General features: G+C 37.3%; 2 protein-coding genes across 5 annotated transcripts in view; both read right to left on the minus strand.

Moving 5' to 3' along the window:
* Nucleotides 1–24,081, minus strand: part of LOC115225715 (zinc finger protein 2 homolog) — a 55,077-nt gene extending 30,996 nt beyond the window's left edge. For 2 of the 4 annotated variants that reach the window (XM_036514708.1, XM_036514707.1), the window contains exon 1: nt 23,506–24,081. In XM_036514708.1, coding sequence (XP_036370601.1) covers nt 23,506–23,901 — 396 coding nt within the window. In that variant the 5' untranslated portion in view covers nt 23,902–24,081. Of the gene's footprint in view, nt 1–23,504 lie in introns of all 4 variants that reach the window. The other 2 variants (XM_036514710.1, XM_036514709.1) reach the window with 2 other exon arrangements.
* On the minus strand, nt 13,725–19,712 carry LOC115225719 (E3 ubiquitin-protein ligase MIB2-like). The gene is made up of 2 exons (XM_036514738.1): nt 19,462–19,712; nt 13,725–13,963 (listed from the first exon to the last, which is right to left on the minus strand). The coding sequence occupies exons 1-2, from the start codon at nt 19,636–19,638 to the stop codon at nt 13,769–13,771; spliced, it is 372 nt and encodes a 123-aa protein (XP_036370631.1). The 5' UTR covers nt 19,639–19,712; the 3' UTR covers nt 13,725–13,768.
* Nucleotides 24,082–24,994: the final 913 nt, after the last annotated feature.

Consider the following 24,994-nt stretch of genomic DNA (forward strand, 5'->3'; position numbering starts at 1 on the left):
GCATGGAGAGGGGAGGCCGGAATGCATGGGCGACTGCTGGTATTCCATAAACCACCTTACCCAGACTTGTGACTAGGAGGGTAACTTTCTAGGTGCAATCCCTTGGTCAGTGTCGTGACTGAAGGGGGTCCCAATATATATATATATATATATATATATATATATATATATATATATATATATATATAAATATATGTACACATCTGCACAAATTTATATATATAGAGAGATGTATATATATATATATATATGCATGTATATATATAGAAGTCTATGTATACATGTATATGCATAGCTGTATATGTATAGATGTATATATATATATATATATATATATATATTATATATATAGATGTAGATATATACATGTATATGTGTAGATGTATATATAATGATGTACATGTAATATGTACACACATATATATACACATATATACATGCATACATATATACACCCATGCACACACAGACAGACCAACCAAAGACTTGTAGGTAGATTTTATAGACAGAAACTGAAAGAAACCAATCGTATATATATGTATGTATATATGTAAGTGTATGTGTGTGTCTTTGTCTCTGTGTTTCTCCCTCATCAATGCTTCACAACTGCTGTTCGTTTATTGACATCCCCATAACTTACTGGTTTCACAAGAAGAAACTGATAGAATAAGTACCAGGATTATCAAAATAATAAAAAACCACTAGGCTAAGTCTCATATTTTTGCTTGCCCACTCAGTTGTATCTATCAATCCAACTTTTGTGTGTGTTTGTGTAAATATATATATATATATATAAAATATACACACACACACACAGATATACATGTATGTAAATGTACATATTCATATCTATTATATCAAAATCAATGTGTTTATATGTGTTCGTGTGTTACTTTTACATTCGAAAAATGCTGCACCGATCCTAATGAAATTTGGAACAGAAAATCCAAGCCTAGGGAGAAGGGCAATGCTGTGTGTTTCATACAATTTCATAGGCCAAAATTACTGAATCCTTATGATATTTGGAACTTAGATTCAATGCATAAAGGTGGGTATAATGCAATATGTTTGGTTTGAATTTGAGACAGCTTAAAGGGGGAGGAAACCCATGAAAATTCATGAATTTTCGATGTTGATGAAATTTTACCCATGCGTAATTGACACACATCAAGAAGTATTCTCAAAGTTTCCACTTCTTAAGAGGATTCTAAGACTCCTTAATGGGGGCATTAGCTCCCAAATTTTAGTCATTTTTTATGATCCAAAACTAGGTCAAAAGTACTGAATGGACCTTTATAAAATTTGGAAATTATATTCTATGCATAAGGGCCATAATCACCATGACAATTCATATATTTTTGCTGTTGATGAAATTTTAACCATAGATTTTAGACACAAATGAAGTAACATTTCTAAAATTTCATGAAATTCAATGGTACAAGAGTGTAAGAGTTTGCTTTGAGATATACTTAGATTGTGATTTCTGCGATGTGGTGCATAAATTGTCAAGTAAATGAGAGGAATCTTTGCCTCCACTGATTCGGTTGCAAAGTGTTGAGTAAAGTTTTTTGGTTGCGGACCTCCTTTGAGTCTTTTTATTATCATTGGGCCACACATAGTCCCCCGATGGTAACATTGATTTCCAGGTGAGTGACTGGTTATTGAAAGACATTTGTAGATTGTAAATTTATTCTGTCCAGTTACCTATCGGTATAGTGGTCATTTGCAAACTCCAAAGGTGACACTTTCATTTCCCATTAGCCCTCACGTCACACAGTTGTTAATGTTTATTTCAGTTGGGTCATGCCCCTCCAATTGCTATAGATTCGTAATGCATCTTATGGCCGTGCCTGTCACCTGTATGGTGAGGAATCCTACATTGGGAAGTGGTAACGACTAGGGTAGGGTAACTGACTGCTTATTGTGATCATTTGTCTTTTGGTTTCCTGTAGCTTTGCTCTCTTTTACAAACACAGTGAACATATAGATATTTCCTATTTCAAAGAAATTCAAACAATACATATAGGACCCAAGTTAAAAAGATTCTCACCAATTCAACTTCTCTGGTTGGCATTAAAACACCCACCCCCAATAGGGGCCTTAACTCCCACATTTTAGAGCTCCATGACATCCATTTTATAGGAGCAAAATCCTTTTAACAGGTTCCATAAGACTGGAATTTTGGATTCTGCATATAAAGATCAGTAGTATGAGATACATGTGTCATGATTAGAATTTTTTTAGGGTGTGTACAGAGGGAAAGAACCCTCATCTGCAATTTTGATGAAATTTGAATCATAGATATTCCAGTTCATTAGAGAAAATATAACAGCAAAGTCTAATTCTTCAATTGCATGTACCATGGGCAACGCCGGGTATCTCTGCTAGTATAAGATATCTTCACTTTAATAATTTCACTTTAATACTGAAACTATTAAAGTGAGACTATTATCTCACATATATACAGGCATACCTACATAAATACATACATATATATAATATATATATTATGTATATATATATGTATACATCTGCACAAATTAACTTGTATATCGAGGCATTACTGTATGTGCCTCCCGACCTCCCTACATTCATACTTAATACATACATATATATATATACACACACACACACAACATACGTGACGCATCCTCTTCCAAGTAAGTTTTGTATATATATATATATATATATATATATATATATATATATATATGAATGTATGTATGTATGCATATATATATATATCTCCAAGTGATCTGGGTTCAAGTCCCATGGCAGATTGTAGACAAATTTTTGAATGTCGGTGCCCCAGCATGGCCACAGCTCATGAGCTGAAATTAGATGGAATGAAATGAAAAAAAAATATATATATAAATATGTATGTATATATATATATTTTTTTCATTTCATTCCATCTAATTTCAGCTCATGAGCTGTGGCCATGCTGGGGCACCGACATTCAAAAATTTGTCTACAATCTGCCATGGGACTTGAACCCAGATCACTTGGAGATATATATATATATATATTATATATATATATATATATATATATATATATATATATATATATATATATATACAAAACTTACTTGGAAGAGGATGCGTCACGTATGTGTGTGTGTGTGTGTGTATATATATATATGTATGTATTAAGTATAAATATTTAAATATTTGTCAACACCAGTCATGGTATATAATAGAAACATTTATATATATATATAAATATATAAAAACACACACACATATATGTACACACACACATATATATATGTCGAAAACTTTAGATTAAAAAATCCTGCCTATCTTAATTTTGAAAAATAAATTTTTTTAAACCCGCATTATTTATGGAATGACACAGAATATGTGTCTATCCTTCACTCACCGATTTACGTGTCTGTCCGACTGTTGTCTGTCTGTCTCTCTTCATCTCCATCTCTCACCCTCTACACCATACCGCTGGCATAACGTTTGGTGTTAAGGGAGACTACTCACAAATATACTGTATAGGAGTTACCTCCCTTGAAGAGTGCCTTGAAACCACTTGACAACCGTATTCTGATGTTTATATCTTAAGGGAGACTACTCTCAAATATACATTGTTTATATATAAGAGTTCTCTCCCTTGATATAATTTACCTACAAAATAGATTTTCTCGTCCGTCGTTTACTGATTTCAATTCTTGGACAAGGCCATGCTGGAGCACCACATCGACGTGTTTTCTCACACTCATCGAAGGCTGCCCTTATCTCTCTTCACACTGCTACTCATTCCTTCGTTCTCCTTTTGTTGAATTGCTAAGTTACGATGACGTAAACAGCCAAAACCGAAAATGAATCGGTCACGAGGGAGAAACACAAGTCACAGATATGGAAATATATGTGTGGGCGTGTGTGTGCGCGTGTTTGCGCACTTAAGTGTATGTGTGTGAGATATATATATATATGCATATATATATATATATATATATATATATATATATATGTACATATATATATATGTATGTATATATATGTATATATGTATGTAAATATATATATACATTTAGACATACATACATATATACATACATACATATATATATATATATATGTATGTATATATATATATATATGTGTATACAGGTATATATCATCATCATCATCATATATATATATATATATATTATATTGATTTGCCTAATTGTGGTTTTATCTCTAATTTAATATAATATATACTATACATATATATTTACATATAATATATATATGTATACTTTTCTACAAGAGTGGTCCCGGTGCTAGCTAGTCGTGACTAGTCGATCTTACAAAGACTACGTAACGCTAGTGCGCGACTAAAAATCACACTCGCCTGCACTAGACATGTATGAGGTTTTTTTAACAAATAATTTTTTTTAAACAAAATAAAACACAAAGTAAGTAATTTCTTTTTTTGAGTCTTTTATTTACTTTGTTTAAGACAAAACCCATTTTATTTTATATATATTCAGCCATTATATACATATATTATTATGCGTGCATCTGTTAATTTGCATACTCGCGCAAGGTAGTCGTTGAAGGATGAAGGATCGACCAGTGAAGACGGACTAGCACGAGTGCGCGCACCGGGACCGTTCATCTTGAGTAGTACCTTTGGTAGAGTATGGAGGACTGGTTATGTGGTCATGCTGCCTCTAATTTTTATTTCATCCCCCTGCAATGCTTCTAGATGTCTCACCAACGTATGTAATGTTCTTGTCTTTACAAGCACCCCACAACAAAATCTCTGTCTATAGATGGGTAGAGGCGAATTATATCCATTCTACCCGGACACAACCTGTGAGGTGTTCAGAGGGTTTGCAGCTATTGATTCTATTGAGGAGATCCTCCCTGCTCACAAAGACGTGTGTCGCCATTTCCGTGATTGGTCGTAACCCCTGCGAGAGGAAGGAGAATAATTACCGTTGTCCCTTTTTTAATGAAGGACTCATGAAATTGTAAGATGTATTTGTAAGATGTATTTGGAGCCGACTCTACTTTTTGGGGTTTATAAAATATTAATGTTGATGATAATAATAATAATAATAATTTTTCTTTTTTGTATTTTTAAGTACAAAACCTGAAATTTGTTGGAAGGTGATGAGTTAATTTCAGGGACTCGAGTGCTCTACTGCTTATTTTATTTACCTCGAAAGGATGAAAGTCGACCTCAGTGGAAGTCATACTTTGAAAGGAAAGATGTTTGGAGCACCAACTCATGACAGACGAAATATAAAGAGGGGCCTTCACTGTGGGCTAGCTAGCAAGCTGGTCTTCAGAGAAGGGACTCCTGGTTAGGTGGGAGGTGCATCTGGATGCTCAAATGATCGATCGTACTCGCCCTCACAGTGTGTACCTGATTGAAGAGAAATAAACAATGCACAGACACACTCCCATTCCTGATTGCTTTTATCTCTAGTTTGACAAAGCTATTTACAAACGAAATGCTGTTAAGCAATTAATCCGGCATCTTAGTGATTCTGCCAGTATTTAATATTGTAGCAAGTCAGGAAAGCTATTTTAGTTGTCACACCATAGCACTGTTCTGCTATGTCATTCTTCAGCCCATCAGGGTGGGCACGTATGGATCCTAGAGGGCAATTCAGTATCCATGAAGAGAAGTGGGAGTTTTAATTAGTTTGCGGAAAGGCGGCAGACGAGTAACAATGCTTCTTTATCATTAACTCTGATCACTTCATAAACAGCCCATTTCACTTGTGGCAACTTAGCTCTGTGAAATTCTGGATGGCATCAACTCACTACTCTGGTCATGTTATGCCCACTATATTTTCGTTGTCAAGCAATGCTAGGGGGGACAAACACAGACACACAAACGGACACATGCATATATATATATATATATGTATGTATATATATATATACGACGGGCTTCTTTTTCAGTTTCCGTCTACCAAATCCACTCACAAGGCTTTGGTCGGCCTGAGGCTATAATAGAAGACACTTGCCCAAGGTGCCACGCAGTAGGACTGAACCCGGAACCATGTGGTTGGTAAACAAGCTACTTACCACACAGCCACTCCTGCGCCTACATATAGATGAAGATAGAATAAGATATGGGTGGCAGTCATATCTTGTAAAATCTGAAACCTGCAGGTCCCACATTATCCTTTTCCGGGTATTTCATCTTTCAGATGTTCTCCCTGGAGGTAAGACGTTTTTCTCTAGTTTGTTGCACACACGCATATTTACTAATACATACGCGGTGAAGCTATATATTAGCGTCGTATTTTTACGTTCGCTAATTCCAGTAAATATCGGTACTTAGTTGTGCCATTTATTTACTACTTTGTGTATTTACTACTTTGTATATATATATATATATATATATATATATATATATATATATATATATATATATAACAAAGTTGAGTTGTGGGGTATCGCACGAGTGGAATTATATACGAAAGAAGGTTTGAAAATGCAATTTAAAAGATGTTTATTTACTTTACCGGTTTCACTCTTTGGAAAAAGATTATCAAAAGTAACATGTGGAAGTTTGGTTGCGTTAATTATTGGTTGTTGCAAATTGCTACATTACATATATATATACAGTCTTTGGTAACAGGGACATGTTAAGGACATAAAAAAGTACAACAGTATGTTGGGAATATAAAGAGGTTTAACAAGCTCATTGAAAACATCGGCAGAAAAGATTAAAATATATATATATTATACATCTCAGGGTAATTTCCAGGAAGAATTATTAAAAAAATTCAGTACAGAATATTATGAATTCAAAAAGATTTACATTAACGTAGTGGCGAGGTTGTTACTGACCTGTCCGTTTTAGCGAAAATGTGGAATTGAAAAGGATGTACCCGTTTTTTTCTTTTTTTGGCTTTCCTTCAAGCATCAATGATTTTGGGGTTAGGATGAGGTGAATATGTGTGTCTCTGCGTGTATGTGTGTGTGCATACATATACATGTGGTGTGAATAGATGTGTCTGTAGTATTTGGTCAGATGGTGTCTGTTTGTCAAATGTGTGTGTGGTTGTCATGGTGTTGTGTGTGCGTGTGTGTGTGCGTGTGTACGCATGTATGTGTGTGGATGGCATTTGACATGCTGCGTGTGTATATATGTGTGCCTGTATGGAGGTGAGATTGGTGTGTGTGTGTCCCTGTGTGCGTGCACATACATGTATACAAGTGTCTGTGTGTGGGGGCTGTTTTTGATTGGTTCCAGGGTGGTGTAAATAGATGTGTGTTGTTTAAAGAATTTTTTTGGGTAGGATGGTGTGTGTATATGCGTGCCCGCATATACATATACACAATGCACATACATATAATGCACATATCATCATCATCATCATCATCATTTAGCGTCCGTGGTGTAAATAGATGTGTGTTGTTTAAAGAATTTTTTTGGGTAGGATGGTGTGTGTATATGCGTGCCCACATATACATATACACAATGCACATACATATAATGCACATATCATCATCATCATCATCATCATTTAGCGTCCGTTTTCCATGCTAGTATGGGTTGGACGGTTCTACTGGGGTCTGTGAAGCCAGAAGGCTTCATCAGGCCCAGTCAAATCTGGCAGTGTTTCTACGGCTGGATGCCCTTCCTAACGCCAACCACTCCGTGAGTGTAGTGGGTGCTTTTTACGTGCCACCCGCACTGGTGCCAGACAGAGCTGGCAAACGGCCACGAACGGATGGTGCTTTTTATGTGCCACCGGCACGAGGGCCAGGCGAGGCTGGCAACGGACACGAAACGGGGCGGTGCTGGCAACGGTCGCGAAACGGAAAGTTCTCTTACATGCCACCGGCACATCTGCAATTTCCATTGATCGATTTCCATTGATCGATTTCGATTCTGATCCTCACTTGCCTCAATGGGTCTTCACAAGCAGAGTTTCGACATGCCACCGGCACTGGTAGCACATCCGCAATTTCCATTGATCGATTTCGATTCTGACCTCACTTGCCTCAACACGTCTTCACAAGTAGAGTTTTGTGTCCCAAGAAGGGAAGGTATGCATACGTAGGCTGGCTCCATCCCATGTAGAAGGCCACGGGTTGTGGACGCACTTGTCCTGCCGGGTCTTCTCGCGCACAGCACACTTCCAGAGGTTTCGGTCTCTAGTCATTTCCTCAGTGAGACCTAAAGTTCGAAGGTCGTGCTTCACCACCTCGTCCCAGGTTTTCCTGGGTCTGCCTCTTCCACAGGTTCCCTCAACCGCTAGGGTGTGGCACTTTTTCACATATATATATATATATATATTCACATATACACACATATATATATATAATGCACACACACACACACACAAAATACATATATATAACGTACACACACATATATATATACATACCACACACACACACAAACAATGCATTCACATATACACACATACAATGCATACACACACACATAAACACATACACACACACAATGCACACGCACATACATATATATAATGCATGCGCGTATGTGGTCAATGCCCGCTAGTGCGCCCTATGTGTGCCGATGCGTGCATGTGTCCGCTTGCATGATACGTTGCGAGTGTGCGCGTGTCTGTGTGTTTGCTCTGGATGTGTGCCTAGGGGGTATGTTAGAGTATGTTTAGTTGTGGTCTGTATTTTTGAATAAGATTACTTTCCCTATTTATTCGTCTTTGGTCTGTGGTGTTGTCCGAGCATTGGTATAGTGGGAAGACTAAGAATTTGGGGGACTTATTGTGTGCACAAAGGTCTAAGTGTCCACTTAGTGGTATCTGTCTTGTGGAGGGGTCCCTCAGTTGTTGTCAGTGAACTGTCATTCTTTCTCTGAGGGTAAGGCTCGTTTGCCCTATGTAGTCTTCGTGGCACCCTTCACACCTTATGACGTAGAGTAAATTTTTTGATGCGCATGTGAAATTATTTTTTATGATGAATGTGTGTCCCGACCGGAACTTGTACGTCGATCCCTCAATGAGGTGGCTGCAAGTCCTGCAGTTGGGGTGACCACATTTTTTGATGGTGGGCGGTGGGTTTGTGTTGTGTAATTTTGCGTTGGTGAGGAGGTTTTTTAGGGATTTAGGTTGTCTCTTACTTTTTATTATTTTATGAGCTGCCAGTAATTTTTTCAGGCGTGGGTCTTGATTTAGTTGTGGAATGTTGTTGTATATAATAGTGTAAGCTTCTGCATTCCTTGGGTTGTGTGTTGAGAGATAGGGGAGGCTATTTACTGTACTGTGGATGTGTTTAGGTTTTCATAGGTCTTGAGTGTTGATTGATTTGGCCCGTTCTATTCCGTTGTCTACTAGTGATGCCGGGTAATGTCTTTCGAGAAGAATTGCCCTTAGTTCCCGGAGTCTTCTATTTTGTGTTGTGTCATTTGAGACAATTGTGCAGATTCTTCTCGCTAGGTTGAAGGGGATATTTGTCTTTGTGTGTTTGGGTGATTAGAGGTGAATAGAAGGTATTGTTTAGAGTCAGTGGGTTTGTAATGGATGTCAGTTTCAATGTTGACGCCTTTTTTAATGATTAGAATGTCAAGAAAAGGGAGTTGGTCCTGACTATATTCCATTGTGAATTGAATGTTGTTATTTACACTGTTGATAAGGTTTTTGAAGTCAGTAAGTTGGTCGAGTGTGTGGGACCATAGGATAAGGCAATCATCTAAGTAGCGTTTCCAGTTCTCCAACAGGTATTTGTGGAAAGACTGGCCGTACTTATATTTGGATTTTTCATAGATATGTGATTCCAGGTAGGCCATCACCAGGTTTGCATAGGTAGGTGCAACTTTCGTACCCATTGCAGTTCCTGAAACCTGTCTGTAAGTGTTGTTATTGAAATTCATGAAGTTGTTTTGCAGAATAAATTTGAGGCCCTCAATGATGAATTCTTTTTTTATTCTTTCCGGGATCTCATTGGGATATTTATCCAGCCAGAATTTAATGGCTTCCAGTCCATATTCATGTGGGATTGTGGTGTAAAGATTAATTACATCAAAGGAAACGATTAAAGTGTCTTTCTCGGTATGTTTGGGGAGATGATTTAATAGGTCCAGGTCATCTCTTACAATACTTGGAATGTGTTTCAGTATTGGTTTTAGGATGATATCTATAAAGTTGCTAAGTCTGTGTGTTTCACAACTTGGGCCTGCCACTATTGGTCTCAGTTTGAGATCAGTGGGATGTGGTATAGTGATGCAGGTTGAAGTGGACTTTTTGCAAGCTTCTGTGATAATTTGACTCTTGTGTATTTTTGGAAGCCCATAGAGTGTGCTGGTTTTGCAATTAAAGTTTGTAATGTAGTCGCATTCCTTTGCTGTTAAGTCATTCCAGTGTTGGTAAATGAGTGCCTTCAGTTTGGTCATTGTTTTGGATTGCTGGTAGTCGACTACTCTTTCATAGTATGTGGTATCCTCTAAAAGGAGAGATACAGAGTTTTTATACTGCTCAGTATTCATAACAACGACCGTACTACCCTTATCAGCTTCCTTTATTGTGACGTCATGATTGTCTCGTAGCGTATGGATGATTTCCCATTCCCTTTTACTGGTGTTGGGTTTGGGTTTAGGTTGTGGGAGTTCACCATAAGGGAAGTTTGAGATGTAATCGCAAAATTTGTCTAAGGTTTTGTTTTTGCCTTTTATGGGATTATAGCTGCTTTTGTTACGGACCATTGATTCGTCGTTATTATTAGTTTCCTTGTCAAAAAATTCCTCTGTGAGGCGTAATTTTCTGCAAAAGTGTGAGATGTCATCTTGTATTTCCCTCAGGTTAGGGTATTGCGGAGTTGGGGTGAATTTTAGTCCCCTTGAAAGGATTTTTATTTGTGGTGTCGACAGGTTTAGGTTAGAAAGATTCACTATTTTTGGTTTCTCGGGGTTGGTATCTACCATCTGGTGTCGTGGAAACTGATGCCCTTGCCTAAAAAAGGAATCCTGGGGGTTCTTCTATCTGCGGTATTTTGCTGTATGTGATTCTTTCCCCCGTTGATATGTTGTCTGTTGAAGAGGTTTTGGTTGTTCCATGGTCTGGGTTGTTGGTGTGGCCTCCTGGAAGAGTTTTGGTTATTCCAGGGTCTGGGTTGTTTGTCCTGGGTGTAATGTTGGTTCCTTAGAGTGGGTTGGAAAACACATTCATGGTTTAGAAGTGAATTCCTATATGTTGGGGGAGAACTCCGAGTTTGGAACGGTTTGGGTTGGAATCTACAATCATAGTTCAGAGATAGGTTTCTAAGTGATGGGTAGGATCTCCGAATCTGGAACGGTTCTTGTGTGGGTTGGGGTCTACATTGTCTGGTAAAGTTTTGTCTTGTGTTGATGGGTGTCTCGGTTCTTTTGATGGGATTGTAGTACTGTCTGTAAGTTCTGTTGTTGTTGTTGTTGTCGATGTTAGGGGTGGTGTGTGTTCGGTGTTTTGTGGTTTGTTTTCTTTGTTTTTAGTGAGGGGTGTGAGTTGAAGTTGATATTTTAAAATATGGGTTGCTTGAATGGTGTTCATTTTTGAACTCTGTTTCATAATTGGTGAACCAGCTGTTTTTTTCCATTCACTGGAGGGATGTTAGTTCTTCATCCTCGCAGTTTTTTCTCCAGAGTTTGGTGGTTTCATCAAGGAGTGCTCCTTCACAGTGTTTTGAGATTTCAATCTGCATTTCATTGTCAAGGGTCTTGAATTTTTCTTCACTGGCGTTGGCTCTGAGCCGCAAAAGTTCTACTTCCGTTTTGAATTTTTCGAAAGCTAGTTTCTCCCTGAGGTTTTTTTGGTTTTCTGGTTCATTTTGGATGGGTTTTATTTGTAGTTTTCTGGGTAGGATGATAGGGGTGGAGTTGAGCCACTTTTCATAAATGTCAGCTTTGTTATTATTTTTTATGGAATTCCAGAAGGCAAACTTGCGCGCTTTGAGATTTTTACTCCAGGTGTTGTTAAGAGAGCTTTTAACTGAGAAGCAGTCTTTAGTTTGCTCCTGCTTTGGGAGCACTGCCGTCTCTATAGATTTCATTAGGTTTTGCAGTGTTGGGATGATGTCAGGGGTTTGATTAGTTGTTTTGGTCTCCATGAGTCCATTTAGGTATAAGTGCGATTGTTCGACTTTGTTTATTAGGGTTGAAAGTTTCGAGGAGATTTCTTGTAATTCTTTTAGGATATTTTGGTTCATTAAAGTTTCTGCTTGTTGTGACTTAGGTGGCATTTTCGGGACTCGTGTGATGTTTATATATATAACAAAGTTGAGTTGTGGGGTATCGCACGAGTGGAATTATATACGAAAGAAGGTTTGAAAATGCAATTTAAAAGATGTTTATTTACTTTACCGGTTTCACTCTTTGGAAAAAGATTATCAAAAGTAACATGTGGAAGTTTGGTTGCGTTAATTATTGGTTGTTGCAAATTCCTACATTACATATATATATACAGTCTTTGGTAACAGGGACATGTTAAGGACATAAAAAAGTAAAACAGTATGTTGGGAATATAAAGAGGTTTAACAAGCTCATTGAAAAAATGGGCAGAAAAGATTAAAACAAATATATTATACATCTCAGGGTAATTTCCAGGAAGAATTATTAAAAAAATTCAGTACAGAATATTATGAATTCAAAAAGATTTACATTAATGTAGTGGCGAGGTTGTTACTGACCTGTCCGTTTTAGCGAAAATGTGGAATTGAAAAGGATGTACCCGTTTTTTTCTTTTTTTGGCTTTCCTTCAAGCATCAATGATTTTGGGGTTAGGATGAGGTGAATATGTGTGTCTCTGCATGTATGTGTGTGTGCATACATATACATGTGGTGTGAATAGATGTGTCTGTGTGTCTGTAGTATTTGGTCAGATGGTGTCTGTTTGTCAAACGTGTGTGTGGTTGTCATGGTGTTGTGTGTGCGTGTGTACGCATGTATGTGTGTGGATGGCATTTGACATGGTGCTGCGTGTGTATATATGTGTGCCTGTATGGAGGTGAGATTGGTGTGAGTGTGTGTGTCCCTGTGTGCATGCACATACACGTATACAAGTGTCTGTGTGTGTGTGGGGGCTGTTTTTGATTGGTTCCAGGGTGGTGTAAATAGATGTGTGTTGTTTAAAGAATTTTTTGGGGCAGGATGGTGTGTGTGTATATATAACACTTTATTGTATTCAAGCTGATTAAGAAGTGCTCTATACTTAGACATACAGTTTTGAATTTTATGGATGGACAGACAGGACACAATTGCTATAACTTCATGTATGGGTGAACTAGGTAACAAAACAGGTTTCACTTCTAACATAGAACAAAGCCCTGAGAATTAATTATACACGATATGTATGTATGACGTAATAATACATTGGGAGAATTCAAACTAAATAAACATATAAACATTATTATATACAAAATAGAAAATGTCCTGGTTTATCTTGTCATTGCCAGTGAGTACTTACAGTGATACTCTTTTACTTGTTTCAGTCATTTGACTGCGTCCATGCTGGAGCACTGCCTTTAGTCGAGCAAATCGACCCCGAGACTTATTCTTTGTAAGCCCAGTACTTATTCTATCGGTCTCTTTTTGCCGAACCGCTAAGTGACGGAGACGTAAACACACCAGCATCGGTTGTCAAGCAATGCTAGGGGGACAAACACAGACACACACATACATATACATATATATACATATATACGACAGGCTTCTTTCAGTTTCCGTCTACCAAATCCACTCACAAGGCATTGGTCGCCCCGGGGCTATAGCAGAAGACACTTGCCCAAGATGCCACACAGTAGGACTGAACCCGGAACCATGTGGCTGGTTAGCAAGCTACTTACCACACAGCCACACCTGATTGTAAAAATGTTTGTAATTTTTCTTTCAAATGTTGATTTTTTATGTAGTCCAATGGAGTCACTTTCTTCTTCTTATTGCGATGGTATAAGCTGGCTCCTTGGCTGGCAAGATAACTCCCAACTACTATTCCAGAGAGCCTCCTATCCATGTCCAGTTGGAGCTCTTTGCAGCACTGCAAATGACGAAATATAAAACGATGAGTAGAATATTACAAAAATATATATTATAGATAAACAAATCATGTCAAATGTAGGAAATATAATGGAACAAGTATCACAAATAACAGACCACAACAAACCAACAAGAACCTATCTTTACAACTGGTTTGATAAAGCCAACTGGCCATAACAAAAGAAATACTTATGGAAGAGTATTGTATATATAAATATAACACAACAACACAACAACAAACAATGGCAAGCTACATTTTGTTACACAAAGGCCATTCTAATTACCATGGGGGTCGTCTGATGGTCTATGGTCACTCAAGATTTTCTGTAATTCCTTATGGAGATTTTAACTGGTCGCGACAAGAAGTATTTTTTTAACAACATATATACTCCTACTTGAATTTGTTTACCATCTGCAAAACTGCCATCAAAACTCAGATTTTTGACATCTTCAGATCTGCATCTATGAAAGCAATCACTCATATTTTCATACTGGTAATTTCAATAATCCAAATATTGATTGGGAAACGTTTCACTGGTCACAAAGTGCAACTCATTTCCATAACAACAAACAATGAACAGAGAACACCAAGAACATAATAATTTCTTCAGACACAGCAACAAAACCAGCACCAGACAGACATATCCAAGCATATCAATAATGTTTCCAAAATTTATAAAGAAACATTTTTGGCTGATGAAGTGAAGTAAAGATTGGTGTGGTGGTTGAGGCAACACACCAACACATTATAGTCAAGAAATTGTTGAAACTGTTAGTCTGATAGACAATTCCTATAATAATGGGTCGTTGACTTCTCGAGTAGCTTCTTCTCACCAAAGTAGACATTACAACAATACATAGGTGACCATCAACTGTCTGAAATACAGTCACACATCTGTAGTGACCGTTACATATTTGGGAATCAAAGAGTTGCTTAAATTCTGCAACAACAGACAATAAACACCATCAGATCTAGCAGTGGATAGATGCTGAGGTCCTTCAAACAAACACACACACACACACACACATATATATATATATATTATATGCATCAGGGGCGTGCACTCTCAGCAATGCAAGGTATGCGCTGCATGCCTTCCTTGTTTCAAAGAAAATACGTCCAGTTGTTTTAGAAATATTGTCTCCACTTCGTACATCTGCTTTGATAAATGCTTTTAGAAGATTGCATGATACACACTCCCTCTCTGTCTGTATTAGTTTGTCCTTCCTTCCTCTCTCTCTCTCTCTATCTTAGTGACTCGATAAATTTATCGCTTGTCATGCGTTGGGAAGACAGCATGAGTCCCTTCTCTCTGTCTTTGATAGTTTGTCCCTTCTCCCTCTTTCTTTGTTTAAAAGATCTACTACGAGGAATGGTCACCCCCTTCTCTCTCAGCGATTCGACAAATTCAGTTTGGCGTGTCATGCTGTGCTTAGATCGCATATCACGCCTCTCTGGCTATTTTGACCGGAACAAGAGCCGTCCCATAATTCTTGTTTTAGCCAGCTGAAATGTTGGAATAGCCTTCGCATGTAAGTTTGAAATTTTTTATCCAAAACATCCGTTTGCACTATCATATTTTTAGAAAGTTTTCAAAGCAAAAATATCTACATTATATTTCTTATTTCAGAAATAGCTAATTAATCTTAAATTAATTTAACAAAGGGTATTTTTCCGTTTTGTTGAAATTGACTTAAAATTTACGCCGGCGCTTCCACGTGGGTCCTTAAATAAGAGCAGCCTTTTTCAAAATGAGTGAAATGTGTGCTATAAACGATATTTTGAGAACTAGTTTTTCTAAAAGGGACTTCGATGGGAAAAAATTAATTATAAATTGCGGGAGACCAACACCGAATTTACCTAATTTGCGAAGCTACAACAAGAAATTCACGAGACAATTTCAGGTTAATTCGTATGAAAAGAAGAAATGGTTAACTGGAAGTGTTGCTCTTAATAAATTATTCTGTTGGCCGTGTTTACTTTTTGGCTTAGAAAAAAATGTTTGGAATGATAAAGGCTATGATGATTTAAATAATTTACATATGGCTATGCTAAAGCACGAGCGTTCTCAAAGGCATATAAAATGTTTGATAGACCTTAAAATATTCGGGAATGTTCGCATAGACTTACAATTAGATGCACGTAAAAATCAAAGCATACAACAGCATAATGAGAAAGTTCGACGAAACAGATCCATTCTGCAACGATTGATCGATGTTGTTATTTTTTTAGGCCTCCAGGAATTATCGTTTCGGGGTCATTTTGAATCTGAAGGCTCTAATAATCGGGGAAATTATAAAGAACTCGTTTATTTGATCAGTAAGTATGACAAACAAATGGAAAGTCATTTAGATACAGCTTCTATCTTCACTGGTCTGTCGAACAGAATTCAAAATGACTTGATCGAAGCAATTCATAAAGTTATGTTGAATGAGATGCAGAAGGAAATTGACCAAGCTAAGTTTGTTTCTATTCTTGTTGATGAGACATCTGATGTCTCAGCATCTTCACAACTGTCAACAGTTTTACGTTATGTTACAGAAGACTGTGTGACGAAAGAACGATTTATCGGTTTTAGTGATGTTAGTGCAGATCGATCTGCAAATGCTTTATCTGAACATGTTTTTAAATGCATTGAGACGTGGGAATGTGGAAACAAATTGATTGCGCAGACATATGATGGTGCCGCTACAATGGCAGGACAACTAAATGGGTTACAGGCAAAAGTAAGAAAGAAATATGAATGTGCGATCTTTATTCATTGTTGTGCCCATATCCTAAATTTAGTTCTTTCACAATCATGCTCTGCTATGAAAGAATGCAAGATATTTTTTTCTACAATAAATGGACTCGGTACATTTTTTACGAAATCACCGAAAAGGACTAATGCATTAGATAATATTGTTAAAAAAAGATTTCCGAAAGCAACAGCAACTAGATGGAATTACTCCTCACGTCTTATTATTACCACAAAGGAAAATTATAATTTCATAATCAGCCTTTTTGAACACATCATTGAAAATCCTGAAGCATGGGATGAGACCACCATAAATTCAGCAATTGGATTCTTACACACTTTAAAAGCTCCTGATTTCTTATTTTTGTTAGAGGTATTCAGTGACATTTTTTCTTTTACTGACGTCTTATTTAACATACTCCAGAGTAAAAGTCATGACATAGTGTATTGTAAACAGCAAATAGATAAAACTAGAACTGTACTCGAAAACAAACTTGATAATTTTTCAGTCTTTTATGATAGGTTAGGGGAAAAATATGGAGTCGATGCAGGAATCGGAATTCAGAGATCCAAGAATATATCTATTGATCCCCAACGACATTATAGAACGCTTTATAACAAAATTATAAGTACAATAGTTGACCAAATAAAAGCACGATATTCATCCTTAGAAGAGTTTAAATTCATGGAACTTTTGAATTTCAACAAAGTTGATGAGTATTGCAAACAATTTCCTGTGGACTCTTTAGATTCTTTAAGAACAACTTATGGCAGATTTTTTGATGTAATACGATTACAAAGTGAGCTCAATGTGATGTATTCAATGAAAGATTTTAAAAAACCAAGTGTAAGTCATTTAATGAGTTACATTAACAGCACTGATCTTGTTGAAGCTATGCCAGAACTCTTCAATCTGTGCAAGTTGATTTTGACAATTCCGTCTACCACTGCTTCTGTAGAGCGATCCTTTTCTGCATTAAGTAGAATTAAAACATACCAAAGAAATGCGACAGGAGAAAGAAGACTGTCTGGGTTAGCACTAATGTCAATTGAAAAAGATTTATTACAAGAATTGATGAAAAGAGAAGATTTCTATGAAAATGTGATAGATATATTTGCCCAGAAAGATCGAAGAATTGAATTAATTTATAAATGAGCTAAGTAACATTTTAAAACATTAAAAAAAATATATATTAAAGAGCATATATTACAGGTTTTGCTTAGTGTTTGTTATAACGTAAGGTTCAACCTTCTTACATCAGTATTGTTTCGCAGGAGAAATGTTTTGATTTCTTCGTGAAACCTACCTACATAGATTTCCCTTTCTGTGCTGCTGGGTGTAGTCTATTTACGGCCGTAAATAAGTGTTTTGTTTCACTTTCAATAAGTGTCTTGTTTCAATCTCAGAGATGTTGACTTCTGCCACAACAGTTTTGGGAGGCTTTTTACAATGTTGAATTTTCGCTGTCTTTCATTGTGTGCGTATTCATGTATATGCGTGTATTTTCAATGTTTGTGCGTGAGACGTAGTCCTTTAATGTACGGAATTCAGTAAGTCTCAGAACAGTCAATAATTTTCCCGGAATTGACAAGTAGCACGATAAAGAACCTGACTTGTCTTCGAGAGCGTAACGATCTAAAACCATGGCCATATAATGTAACTAAATGTGTTCTTTTAATTAAATCATTTCATCCAGCTCAACCGATAGGTATAGGGGCTAAAGCAGAATCGCACCCCTTTGAAAAACGAATTTATGTGAAAATTTTTTTTCGGATTCCTACCTTTAACAGAGATTCTCAATATGCAAAAATATTGACAGAATCCAATTTCATCTTTATTACATTTCACTTATGATTTTTAGACTTTTCTAAGGGAGAATGAGGATGGGAAAGTACTGACGTTTCGAAGAGCAAAGAATAATACAAACAATACACTTATTTCAGGATCATCTCTGCACAGCCATTTTTTATTCCCTGTTTATTCTGCATATTCAGAATCTCTTATATGTAAATCGTAGGAATACGAAAATGTTTTACTGAAAAATTGCCGGTGGGGGGGGGATGAAATTAATTGCATGCCCAACGCCGGAAGTCACCGCACGCCACTGATATGCACCTAGAAGTAGTTGATAGCTACTGTTATCTAGGTAATCAAGTCAGTAGTGGAGGTGGATGCGCCAAGAGCATAGCTGCTAGAATAAGATTAAGCAGGGCAAAGTTCAGAGAGCAATTAACAGAGTTCAACTCGTTTAACTTGAAATTCGATATTTAAAACAGTTTGTGAATTTCTCTTTCTTAAATTTAAAGACTTATCTCTGTCGTTGGTCACCTCTCCTTCATACAGTGATGGCAGTGTTTACATGACACATATTTAAGATGGGTTACCTTCTTTACAGTGGAGTGGCCATGCTTTTGAAGGTGAAAGAAGATGGAATATTGTTAGTTACATAATACAACTAGTGCTATCAGGAGAAACTGGATTATTTAATACTAAAGGAAGAGAAGTGGATGGGAGTGAAAGAAAATAGCAAACAATGTCTGCCTGTTTCTCTATTTCTCTCACTCACACATACACACATCTTCCTCATCATCATTTTACATTCGTTTTCTATGCTGGCATGGGTTGGATAGTTTGGCAGAAGCTGGGCAGCTGCAGAGCTGCTCAGGCACCAATTGCCAGTTTTGGCATAGTTTCTACGGTTGCATGCCCTTCCTAATGCCAACCACACACACATATTCACAAACAATTTTATAAACTTACCTCATCTAAAATGGGAATGGTTTCCACCTCAGAATGGAACATCTCTTTCTTTATTATGGAGAGGTGCAAACAATTATTGCCATCATTGTCGTCGGCATTCATGTTTGCACCATGTATAATAAGTTTATGGATTATTCCGAGGTGGGCCCTGGAGACGGCTTCCAGCAATGGTGTCATTTTCTTATGATTCCCAATATCCAGTTTCACTGAATCCTTTGTGGAAGTAAAAATAAAAATTGAAAATGTACATGAAAATTTTGAATTTTACATTTTATATATTTTGTATATTATATTAATTAATTTTATTTCTATGTATTGGTTTATGTTTTTTACTGTTTGATTTGCCTAATATTGGTTTTATCTCTGCCTCCAATAATACTATATTTGTTCCACGTCCTCGTGTTGTGTTTTTTTGTTTGGATTAACTATATATATATATATATATATATATATATATATATATATATGTAGCTATTCAAAGTAAACACAAGTGAATTGTCGCCTGTAGTGGTCTACTTAGAAAAAAAAATGTTTTGCATACGCAAGTCGCTATAGGATCGACTACCTACGACTGGCTAGCGTGGATGCGTGCACCGGGTCCAGTCTACGCGACTACTACCCCACCCGTATTCCTTTTTATTGCGGGTGGCTTATACCATACGATTTTCCTCTCATTTTACAAATAAATTTCCTCTATATCACATCTAACATCCGATCATAGGTTTTCAGAAACAACAAACCAACATTTAAGTTTGGAAGTTATTAATTAAGACGAGGTACGTTCTGAGTTCAAATCCGTCGAGGCTGACTGTAACCTTTTATTCCTTCTGGGTCGATAAATTAAGTACCAGTTAAATATTGGAGCCGATGTAATTGACTACTGACCTCCCTCAAATTTCAGGTCTTGTATCTAAAGAAGAAAATATTATTTAAGACGAATTAATATATTTTCCTTATATTTTTATGTTTTCGCTTCGAAATAATTACTGTAACATCGAAAGATTCACAGAATTCTATGATTTACAATATTATTATTAGTATTATTATCATCATTAAAGCCTTAAAGTAAATCTTTGTCAACTTACCCTGTTCAGATACAAACTGCGAGTCAGCGATCGCTAATTAAGCACCTTAATTAATAATTGGAGCTTGGTTGATGTAGTGTAGAAGTTATTTCCCTTTGTATGATTGTATTTCTTGAATTCTCCAATAGATGTCTCTACTGACTGGTTAGATTCGTTCCAGCATTTTTGTCTGTTCCCTTATATTAACTACCAACAGTGTAACCCGGCGTTGCTCGGGTTCTTTTCGACCCTTTAGAATTGGAATTTTTGAAAAGTAAAAATGTTGCATTATGTAGCTTGTTATTCTCTTAAAGTGAACATTTTCTTGTTGAAATACACCGAAAAATGTCGACACAGCAGTCAAAAATATCATAAAAATAGGGATTTTCATAGCAAAAGAAGCACCTTTTTGATGTAAATAATTTTGGTGTTAACATGGTCCAATTCGAATTTTATCTCCTACGGAAGTAGCCTTCTTCTATCATACTCTCAATTTTGGTCATCTTGCACTGCAGGGTCTCGGAGGAGATAGTGTTAGTTGAAGGCTACCAAACCTGCCACACACAGACAACTTCAGCTTTATACACATAGAGATTTCACTTTCAATTCTGTTTTTTTTTTAATCTTCACCTGGTCATTTTAAGAATGTTTTCTCATATATTCTGTTACAAAATACTGGTCCCCAGAAACAGGAACCATGCAATTGATTATTGGTGTAATTTATAGAGATTTTCATCTCAAATTGCCCACTGCCGGCCTCAATTTCATTATCTTCACTGTAGAATATGTTATTTCCTAAATCTATTTCATCATCGTCAACTTCAATGTCGTCACTGTAAAACATACTCTTTTACTTGTTTCAGTCATGTGACTGTGGCCATGCTGGAGGACTGCCTTTAGTCGAGCAAATCGACCCCAGGACTTATTCTTTGTAAGCCTAGTACTTATTCTATCAGTCTCTTTTGCTGAACCGCTAAGATACAGGGACGTAAACACACCAGCATCAGTTGTCAAGCATTTTTGGGAGGACAAAGACGTGGCTGTGTGGTAAGTAGCTTGTTTACAAACCACATGGTTTCGGGTTCAGTCCCACTGCGTGGCACCTTGGGCAAGTGTCTTCTACTATAGCCTCGGGCCAACCAAAGCCTTGTGAGTGGATTTGGTAGACGGAAACTGAAAGAAGCCCGTCGTACATATGTATATATATGTATATGCATGTGTGTGTTTGTGTGTCTGTGTTTGTCTCCCTAGCATTGCTTGACAACCGATGCTGGTGTGTTTATGTCCCCGTAACTTAGCAGTTCGGCAAAAGAGACCGATAGAATAAGTACTGGGTTTACAAAAGAATAAGTCCTGGGGTTGAGTTGCTCGTTTAAAGGCAGTGCTCCAGCATGGCCTCAGTCAAATGACTGAAACAAGTAAAAGATACATATATATATATGTATATACATATATTTCCGTCTACCAAATCCACTCACAAGGCTTTGGTCGGCCTGAGGCTATAGTAGAAGACATTTGCCCAAGGTGCTACGTAGTGGGACTGAACCCGGAACCATGTGGTTGGTAAGCAAGCTACTTACCACACAGCCACTCCGACGCCTATAACAATACTAACTTTTTCTATGAACATGCATTCGTATCAGGGATTACCTACAACCAAGCAGATTTGGCAGGGTTTCTACTGCTGGATGACCTTATCTAACACCAACCACTCTGCTTTTATGTGACCTCAGATTTTACTTGGCTTGATGGCCTTCACAAGCAAGATATAATGCAAAAGGTCTGAGTTATTCATCATTGTCTCTGTGAGGCCAAACACTTGAAAGGTCCTTCCAAACACCATCGACATTAGCTACTTTGCCGCCGTTCAAGAATTGGACCTGGAGATCTCCATTTCCAATGACTTCAGTGGAATCAGGCGTCAGTGGAATCAGGCGTCAACAAAGAGCCCTGGTCTACAAGACGACCAAATTTTTTTGGTTTTTCCAAGGTCTGGGCTCTCCCGCCCCTAAGCCCTAGACCATCACCTAATCATCCTTACCCGGAGAAAGAAATACAAAAGGCCTTACCTGTTGACCTAGGTGGGATGAGCAATCACTGTCAAGAAATAAACATGTCCTTGCATGCTGCTGTCTCTCCTTGAACTTCCTGCCCATGCATGCCCCGTGGCTGTTCCTCCAGCCCCTGCAGTCTTCACTTCTGTCTAACTCATCTGCAATCCTCTCCACCAACACCACATAGCTCATCACAGCCCATAACACCACACTATACATGCTTTTTTAATCAACATTGAATGTCTGTGTTCCATACAGGCATATGTTGGATAGGTTGACCAGAGCTGACAAAGCCATGAGTTGCACCAGTTTCCCTTGTCTGATTTGGCTTTTCTACGGTTGTCAATTAATGTTGGTGGGACAAACACATATATATACATATATACAATGGGCGTCTTTCAGTTTCCATCTACCAAATCCACTCACAAGGCTTTGGTCGGCCCGAGGCTCTAGTAGAAGACACTTGCCCAAGGTGCCACGCAGTGGGACTGAACCCGGAACCATGTAGTTGGTAAACAAGCTACTTACCACACAGCCACTCCTACGCCTATGTGTAAGTATGTGTAAGTTTGTGATAAGCCAAATGACTCCTTTGAGAGACTGATTTACCAGATAAAACAAAGATATGGCTTCTCTCGTGTATATATACGACTGTGCATAATCAAGTGTTTCTTTTGAGAGAATGATTTACCAATGATAGTCAAGTCACTACTTTGAGAGAATGGCTTTCCACAGATATCACAATGATATGGTCTCTACCATGTATGTGTAAGTTTGTGATTTGTCAAGTGATTTCCTTGAGAGAATGATTTACCACAGATATCACAATGATAAGGTTTATCACCAGTATGAATCTTCTTATGGTTAGTTAAAACTTTACGTTCACAGAATGATTTACCACAGATTTCACAATTAAATGGTCTTTCTCCTGTATGAGTGCGATTGTGACTAACCAATTGACTATTACGAGAGTATGATTTACCACAGATATCACACTGATATGGTTTTTCACCAGTATGAATCTTCTTATATTTCGTCAAAACCGTACTTTCACAGAATGATTTACCACAGATATCACAATAATAGGGTCTCTCTCCCGTGTGAACGCGTTTGTGAGTAACCAAATGACAATTATAAGAGAATGATTTACCACAGATATCACAGTGATATGGCTTCTCTCCTGTATGTGTACGTTGGTGATAAGTTAAGTAACGATACTGAAGGAAGGATTTACCACGGATATTACAATTATATACCTTATCCTCTGTGTTGGGGATTTCTGGTTTACTTAAATTATTCATTAGGAGAGAATTACTTATCATACATATCACAACGATAATGTGTTTTTTATTTCTATGAATATGTTTATGTTCCGTTGTGTCACTTCATGCAGAGAATAATTTAATGCAATCTTTCTTCCGTCCACGATCTTACTCGATATCTAAAACAGCAGATGGAAATTGTCAACTCCTTTGTAAATTTATGCAACTTTAATTCACCAGGAAAGCAAATTAAGAAAGAAAAATATTCAGCTGTTCTTTGTTATAGACTGTATTTATATACAGAGGTAGACTTATTCATGAATGCTCCTTATAAATATACTGTCTTCCTTTAGGTGATGAGAATATCAAAGACACTTCTGAATGGAGAGATTTCCTTCACGTCAACATGTTGTGATATTCTGAAATAGGAAAAGAAGCAGTAAGATAAAACTGGATTGTTGACCAACATAAGTAATTCAACATTGCATATTTTATATCACTACCATTGTCATGCGTTTACTGTCCATGCTTGCATAAGTAGATTGAGTTGGAAGGTGTTAGAAGCTAATGGGAATGGAGCTAGCCAAAACGAAAATATAGTGGGCATAACATGACCAGAGTAGTGAGTTGATGCCATCCAGAATTTCGCAGAGCAAAGTTGCCACAAGTGAAATGGGCTGTTTATGAAGTGATCAGAGTTAATGATAAAGAAGCATTGTTACTCGTCTGCCGCCTTTCCGCTAACTAATTAAAACTCCCACTTCTCTTCATGGGCACTGAATTGCCTTCTAGGATCCATACGTGCCCACCCTGATGGGCTGAAGAATGACATAGCAGAACAGTGCTATGGTGTGACAACTAAAATAGCTTTCCTGACTTGCTACAATATTAAATACTGGCAGAATCACTAAGATGCCGGATTAATTGCTTAACAGCATTTCGTTTGTAAATAGCTTTGTCAAACTAGAGATAAAAGCAATCAGGAATGGGAGTGTGTCTGTGCATTGTTTATTTCTCTTCAATCAGGTACACACTGTGAGGGCGAGTACGATCGATCATTTGAGCATCCAGATGCATCTCCCACTCAACCAGGAGTCCCTTCTCTGAAGACCAGCTTGCTAGCTAACCCACAGTGAAAGTCCCTCTTTATATT

This window comes from Octopus sinensis, linkage group LG28, assembly GCF_006345805.1.
Source record: "Octopus sinensis linkage group LG28, ASM634580v1, whole genome shotgun sequence".
In the NCBI taxonomy this organism is placed as follows: Eukaryota; Metazoa; Mollusca; class Cephalopoda; order Octopoda; family Octopodidae; genus Octopus; species Octopus sinensis.

Excerpts from the sequence above, each read along its gene's own strand:
- LOC115225719 (XM_036514738.1), bottom strand. The coding sequence starts at position 19,638 with ATGACACCATTGCTGGAAGCCGTCTCCAGGGCCCACCTCGGAATAATC. Across the intron at positions 13,964-19,461 it reads CCATTCCCATTTTAGATGAG|TGCTGCAAAGAGCTCCAACT; the intron begins GTAAGTTTATAA and ends CGTCATTTGCAG.